Source organism: Lipotes vexillifer, unplaced genomic scaffold (genome assembly GCF_000442215.2).
Source record: "Lipotes vexillifer unplaced genomic scaffold, Lipotes_vexillifer_v1.1 scaffold238, whole genome shotgun sequence".
Classification (NCBI taxonomy): Eukaryota; Metazoa; Chordata; class Mammalia; order Artiodactyla; family Lipotidae; genus Lipotes; species Lipotes vexillifer.
The window spans coordinates 1,105,780-1,113,074 of NW_006785665.1; the positions used below are offsets into that span (position 1 = coordinate 1,105,780).

At 55.8% G+C, this 7,295-nt stretch overlaps 1 protein-coding gene across 2 annotated transcripts in view; it reads left to right on the top strand.

Moving 5' to 3' along the window:
- ARHGEF11 (Rho guanine nucleotide exchange factor 11) overlaps positions 1-7,295 on the top strand; it is a 114,120-nt gene that overhangs the window by 98,507 nt on the left and 8,318 nt on the right. For both annotated transcript variants that reach the window (XM_007457864.1, XM_007457865.1), the window contains 11 exons: positions 1,770-1,949; positions 2,038-2,085; positions 2,308-2,495; positions 2,748-2,894; positions 3,175-3,254; positions 3,359-3,484; positions 4,053-4,170; positions 5,051-5,229; positions 5,800-5,875; positions 6,195-6,362; positions 7,182-7,272. In XM_007457864.1, coding sequence (XP_007457926.1) covers positions 1,770-1,949; positions 2,038-2,085; positions 2,308-2,495; positions 2,748-2,894; positions 3,175-3,254; positions 3,359-3,484; positions 4,053-4,170; positions 5,051-5,229; positions 5,800-5,875; positions 6,195-6,362; positions 7,182-7,272 — 1,401 coding nt within the window. The remainder of the gene's footprint in view (positions 1-1,769; positions 1,950-2,037; positions 2,086-2,307; positions 2,496-2,747; positions 2,895-3,174; positions 3,255-3,358; positions 3,485-4,052; positions 4,171-5,050; positions 5,230-5,799; positions 5,876-6,194; positions 6,363-7,181; positions 7,273-7,295) is intronic.

Genomic DNA, 7,295 nt, shown 5'->3' on the forward strand with positions numbered 1-7,295 from the left:
ATTCCTGCTTGTATGCAGGGTTACTCCTTTTTGTTTATACTAAGCCTTGATAAGCTTAATACTCACTAAAAGATTTTGCCATAGTGAGAATTAACAAAGATTTAGGCAAGATAAAGGTTAGATTTGTACTGGGGTCAGAGGTTGAGTTCTAATATTACTGAGTAAATTAAATATACAAATTATATGATTGCTGGGGTAGGTGTGATCTTACAGATGTATCAAATGTACAATTATAAAATATACTATCAACATTTTGAGGAAATATTTGAGACCATTTGTAAACGTATTCTTCAAGTTGTTAGGTAAATTTGCCCTGAGACATTCATTGGGATTCTGAATCTACTCTCAGCAGAAGCCTTTGGATTTGATGGTTATGAGTTCACTGACAATCTTAGAAGAAATGGCATCGGCAGCATGGTGGGTCAGAGGTTGTTGTAGAAAACTAAACAGGTATAAGAAGCCCCCAGTTCTAGACAGCAGTAGTCTAGGAATTTTTGGCCATAGGTGGGTTGTATGCCTCACTTCTTGGTGGGATCATTACTCACTTCTGGGTACTTGAAAGAAGCCCCAGGAACCTCACTGCATGAGGTTTGTTGTGGTGCTAAAGTGACCCATTGTGGGGCACTGGTGAAAGTGTTTTGAGTTAGTCTGTGTTGGAATTGTTCTGTCGGACTTCAGGGGGTGAGTTCAGTAGGGCATCAGCTGGCAGTATGGTTTCTAACCCTGCAGACTAACCCTCAGGACCTGGGTGGGGGAGCGGCATTTGGATCCTCTGGCAGTTCAGAGAGACTTGATGAATGGAGACCAAGGCATTTGGCTCCTTCGCTGCAGCAACCTGCTGTGCTATTAAGAGCTCTCCAGACTCTCCAGGCCTTCTGTTGTCCTAGAGGCAGAGCAGGATGTAGATTAGTAATAATGTCAGCAAAGAACTAGCCCAGCAGGACCATGGGGGGAGGCACCATCCTGGGGTAGCTAGGGGTCAGAGATGCCAGCTGTCACAGGGCTGATGCACTGCAGGACTCAAAAAAGAGCAACACCCAGTTGTCAGCATCTCATCAAGCCCCACAGATACTCAGTGGCCAAGCATGGTAGGCCAGGGAGCAGGTTCCTGCCCATCAGTAAACAGGCCCCTGTAAGCACCCTCCCAAGCTGGTCTGCTCCCAGGAGGGGACTGGAAGCCTAGGAAGGATGCTGTCAGGTTAAGAACAGAAGAAATCCACAATCCATATCACAACTGGAGGGGTGGGAATTCAACAGCAGATAGAATTTTCTGACAGGCAGTGTGGAGAATACTAGAGTGTATGAAGATGGTGCTTTTACTTCCCTCTTAAAAGATCGTGGAAAAGGAGAGATCCGCCTCAAGCAGAGTCCAAGGTGGGAGCCGACCTGTTCCAAAGCAGAGGGCCAGATGAGCTGGCCATGAGATGGCCAGGGGCGGGCAAGGTGGGACCTGTTGTCCCTGATGAGGGACTTTGGTGTCCACAGCTTTCCTGACGGGGACTTGGGGTCTTTGGCATCCGGACACCCCACAAGTCTGATTCTGTTAGTCCCAGATTTCACCTTCCTGTTGGGATCCCTTCCTAACGAGTCACAAGGAAGTTGAGAGGCTCTGTCCATCCAGCTGGGCTGGGGAAAGGAAGGATTTTGTAGAGTTGGGACCCTTTGGGTCTGGTGTTTGGGGTGGAAGCGCTGAGGCACCCCTGAGATGGGGCAGCAGGTCAAAGCTGGCCAGATATAAGACCCCAAGGTCTTTTGCCCTCTCCATCCAGTTCTCGCTCAGAGATTCGCCTGGGCCGCTCTGAGAGCCTGAAGGGCCGGGAGGAGATGAAGCGGTCCCGGAAGGCAGAGAACGTGCCCCGTTCTCGCAGCGACGTGGACATGGACGCGGCCGCAGAGGCTGCCCGCCTCCACCAGTCAGCCTCGTCCTCTGCCTCCAGCCTCTCCACCAGGTGGGCAGGGCTCAGGGGCTCAGCCCGCTGATATCTTGGGGGCCAGGCAGGAGCAGAGGGTTGCTGAGAGTTGACATTCTCTCCACAGGTCTCTTGAGAACCCAACCCCTCCCTTCACCCCCAAAATGGGCCGCAGGTGAGTGATGGGTGCCGTAGCGCCTCTGTTAGGTGTCCGTGTCCCAGCCGTGCTCAGCTGCCCCCGCTCCCCTTCCAGCGGCCGGCTGGTGGTGCAGCTCCTCTTCATGGCCCGCTGGCTTCCCATGGGCCCTGGGCAAGCAGGGTGGGCAGGAGGCGGAGGGACAAACCCCGTGTTTGAGTTTTTTCTCCATGTGACGCTGAGCTGCCTGTTTTCCCCCAGGAGCATTGAGTCCCCCAGCTTGGGGTTCTGCACAGATGCCCTCCTCCCCAACCTCCTAGAAGATGATCTGGGCCAGCTGTCTGACCTGGAGCCAGAGCCCGATGCCCAAAACTGGCAGCATACAGTGGGCAAGGATGTGGTGGCTGGGCTAAGCCAGAGGGAGATTGACCGGCAGGAGGTCATCAACGGTGAGACTCAGGCAGGAACAGGTGCAGAGCGCCTCAGGCGCAGATGGTGGTAGAGAAAATAGTGGGGGGCCTGGGGGGGAGAGCGGCCGCATTGTGGTTCCTGTAAGGGCCACCTCAGCTCTGGCCCCTGGGGAGAGAGAAGTTGACGCACCATCTGAAACCAGCGCCAAAGGTGGTTTGGAGGTCACGAGATCCTTGCTGATGGGCTTTCCCTCTGTCTTTCTGCCCCTTCTTGTCACTGCCCCCGCTCAGAGCTGTTTGTGACAGAGGCGTCCCATCTGCGCACACTCCGGGTGCTGGACCTGATCTTCTACCAGCGGATGAAGAAGGAGGGCCTGCTGCCCCGGGAGGAGCTGGCGCGGCTCTTCCCCAACCTGCCCGAGCTCGTTGAGATCCACAGTGAGGAGCCCACCCCGCCTGCCCCCTTCCCTGGCCAGCCTTCAGGTTTCTGCCCCACCCTCTGCCCACATGCCAGGACCCCCCGAGCGGATAGCCCCCAACAGTCCTCTTTGGTGAGAGAACCTGACATGCAGCCTGAACATCGGCCTTCCTGCCCCCCACAAGTGAAATGACTTGAGACCCTGCCCCACGGCCCTGCTGTCAGATCCCTTCTCTTGTCCTGAAGGGCCTGGCCATGCAGCTCAACCCCAGGCACTTCTGTCTTTTCTCCTTGCCCCAGATTCCTGGTGCGAAGCCATGAGGAAGCTCCGGGAGGAGGGCCCCATCATCAAGGAAGTCAGTGACCTCATGCTGGCTCGGGTACGGCTGCCCAGGCCTGGAGGAGGTGGCAGAGGAGGTGGCGGGGAGCAGTCCCAGGCAGGGGTGTGAGGCCGGGGCCGTGTGGTGTCCCTTCTGCCTCGCAGTTCGATGGCCCCGCCCGGGAGGAGCTCCAGCAGGTGGCCGCGCAGTTCTGCTCCTATCAGTCCATCGCCCTGGAGCTAATCAAGACCAGGCAGCGCAAGGAGAGCCGGTTCCAGCTCTTCATGCAGGTACGCTCGGCCTCCCCTCGTCGCCACCGAAAGCGGTCAGTTCAGTCATAGCTCACTCAATAAGGCGGAGGGGGACAGTTAACCGGGTTCACCCACAATCTCCCAGACTCCGCTCGGGCCCCCAGCTCCAGGCGCTTGGCCTCTTCTCTCTACAGGGGAGGGTAAACGGCAACTTGCCGCTCCATCCACACCACCCCCCAAAGCCCCCTCTTCAGAAACACTGACACATACACGCTCTCAAGACGGAGACACTGGACTGGCCATCAGAAGGCCCCGCTCACCTACCAGTTCCTGTATTTACTTAGATGGATCTCAGTTTCCTTGTCTATAAAGTGGGAATAATACCTGCTTTATGTGGCTTATTTGACCATATCCCCTTCTTCGGCTGCTGTCTTCCTGCCCCCACCAACCTTTCCCTAAATATTTAAGCAAGAAGCTGCCACCTCCGTTTCTGAGTGATCCTCTGGGATTAGGACCTATTCGGCATTTGCACAATCCTCCGTGTCCTGAGCTCACAGCCAGCTCATAGTCCAGGCTAACGTCTTCCTCTGTTCCTCCTTATGTCTAGGAGGCTGAGAGCCACCCTCAGTGCCGGCGGCTGCAGCTTAGAGACCTCATCATCTCTGAGATGCAGCGGCTCACCAAGTACCCACTGCTGCTGGAGAACATCATCAAGCACACGGAGGGTAGGGCTCACAGAAGGCTGGCGTTGGGAGGCAGCAGCCCGCAGCTCAGACCCTGGTTCTAGCACTGACTTGCTTTGTGTCCTTAGCAAGTCACTTGACCTCTCTGGTCTTCAGGGTCTTCGTCCTTGTGTTGTTATGGGCACTCTCAAAGAAGGTAACGATTGTAAATGTGCTTTGGCAAAACTAAGGTGCTGAGCAGCAGGAGGTAAGGGCTGCCTCTGGCCTGTGTGGGGCGTCTGTGCAGATCAGAGGGAAGCATCTGAGTGACACAGGTTAGCACACAGAGGGCACCTTGGCTCCTCTGAGGATCGTGGTCCCACGCCAGAGGCTGTGGCCCGATTTTAGCCCTGTTGATCACCCTGCTGGACGTCTCTGTGCGATGCACAAAAGATACAGCCATGTGTGCTTACTCCACAGGAGTAGGGGACCATGCTGAATAGGGGGGGTCTAACCCCAGGTTGTCACTGTCCCTGTGATTCTGAGCAGCTTTCACCACCCTCAAGTGTGGGATGCTGGCGTCAGTGTGTAAAAGTGGGAAGAACCACAACCTGATTTGAACAGGTGTTCCTAGAGGGAGACACACACCATCACTGTCATCACCCACAGTCCCTGTCCCCGTTCCTGTCCTCCACACCTGGCTGTGGTCTAGGCAGGAATTCCCAAGAGCTATCGGTGTCTTCAGAGCCGTGGTCTGAAACACGAGGACCCTCAGTATAAGTTATCCTTACAATTGAGGTCCAAGTTAGGCAAGGGTGGCGTATCTACACCCATCCCTGCTGGTTGGCGACTGGCCAGTGGCTGTCGGTAGCCAGGCACTCTCAGGCTCTGACAGACTTCTCAGGCAGGAGCCCTCACCACCTCCTCTCTGCCCCGTGGGTAGGTGGCACCTCTGAGCACGAGAAACTCTGCCGGGCCCGGGATCAGTGCCGGGAAATTCTCAAGTACGTGAATGAAGCAGTGAAGCAGACAGAGAACCGGCACCGTCTAGAGGGCTACCAGAAACGCCTGGATACCACCTCCCTGGAGAGGGCCAGCAACCCCCTGGCAGCGGAGTTCAAGGTAGGAGGCTGAGGCTGCAGCGTCGTCAGCCCCACATGGCACACGTACCTCTTGGGCACCCTTAGGAGCAGAGCTCCAGTCAGGACCTGGAGAAGGTGGAGGGGAGGAGACCTGGGCCTGTCTGTGATAGGATGGCGCGATGGGGGCCCTGGAATACACACAGCCCCGGTTACCATTGTCACCCCATCCCGACACAGACAAGGGCAGACAGCCCTACCATAAAGGCCAGATGTTCGAACTCAGTCTGGGAGAGGACGGGATGGGAGTAAACTCTAGGTAAAGGTGAAGGTCATTCGGGAGAACATAAAGCTGAGGGAAAGGGCAGGTAAAGCAGAGTGATCCTAGGAGGGTACACAGCATGTAGTAGTGGGTAGAGAGACCCCTGTCGGAACCATCGGCATATCCCCCAGCACAGTACGTGGCACGTGACTTTGTAGTTGCCTTTTTACTTGTCTGCATCCCCCACAGGAGTGTGAGGGCAAGGACTATTGTTCACCACTGATGCCCAGCACCTTAGCACAATGTTTAGGTTTTCAGATACTTGTTGAATAAATGGTGTCTCCTTAACAGAGTCTGGATCTTACAACCAGAAAGATGATCCATGAGGGGCCCCTGACCTGGAGGATCAGCAAAGATAAGACCTTGGGTAAGTGCCAGGGGACTGGGGCCAAGAGGGAATCTAGGGCACTGCCCCTGGGCTCTTCCCTCTCTGGATCATAAGCCCTGTACCCAGTGCTCTAAAGGGATGGTAAGGAGGCAGCTTGAAACACGACTGGGGATGAGAGCTCAGGGCTCCTTAAGCACAGCATGGGGTGGAAGGACCAAAAACAAAGCAGTCAGAGGTCACCAGACTCCAGGGCTTCCTAGATCCTGGAGATGACTGTCCAAGAGCCTCTGGTACCCCATGTGTTAATGGGGGATGAGTGGGCAACAGAGAACACCTCACAAGCACCGCACCCCTCCAGACCTCCACGTGCTGCTGCTGGAGGACCTCCTCGTGCTGCTGCAGAAACAGGATGAGAAGCTGCTGCTGAAGTGCCACAGCAAGACAGCCGTGGGCTCCTCGGACAGCAAGCAGACCTTCAGCCCGGTGCTCAAGCTCAATGCCGTGCTCGTCCGCTCCGTGGCCACAGGTACCTGTGAGGAGACAGTCCCAGCCGGCCCACACCCCGGGGCCATGAGCCCTGTTACTCGTGTCCAGCGAGCACTGGGTGATGCGGGGCCGATCTGGGGCTGTACAGAACTCATCAGCCCACCTGTATTCCTTTCCTCCTAGCCCTGACTCACTGAAGCAGGAGGATGTGGTCCAACGTGGGGTAGGGTGATGGGTAGGAGGGGGACCAAGATGAGGGAGGACAGTGTGGTTCAGGCAGGATGGGATGTGGGCGCTGAGGATGAGGTAGCAGAATTGGGCAGAGAAGAGCAGGACAAGCCTTCCTGCTGCAAAAGTGACGGGCAGAGCTCGCTTGCAGGAGACGGACGCACCCACAGTCCAGAGCCTGGTCCAGTGCTCAGAGCATTTCAGTGAGAAGCAGAGTGTGTACAAGAAGGGCTCTGGAGCAAGAGCCAGGCAACCAAATTCTTTGGGCTCGCTTTCTTCATCTGTAACATGGGGGGTGATGTCTGTCTCTTGGAGAGGGGTGTAAAGGGAGGATGGGTATGATGCAGTTTTATAAACCCTAAGCACTGTACACCCCTCAGCCTTCGCTGTTCGGAAAGCGAGAGGTAATGGGGGTGGCTGTGAAGATGGCATTAGGGGACCCAGAATTGCCTCTGTCCTCTTTGTAAGCGAGCCCCAAGTGCTTCTGAGGACCCAGGTCCATCTGGTGCTGCATTCTTCAGCTGGCTGAGGGTGAGGACTCGAAGTCCGCACTCTGTCACCTCGGCTCAGGCTGCAGTCGTGCCTCTGCCACCCCCAGTGCAGACCCTTCTGCCTTCTCTCTCCCACACAGATAAACGGGCCTTCTTCATTATCTGTACCTCCGAGCTGGGCCCACCCCAGATCTACGAGCTGGTGGCATTGACGTCATCAGACAAGAACACGTGAGGATTGCCTGATGGTGGGG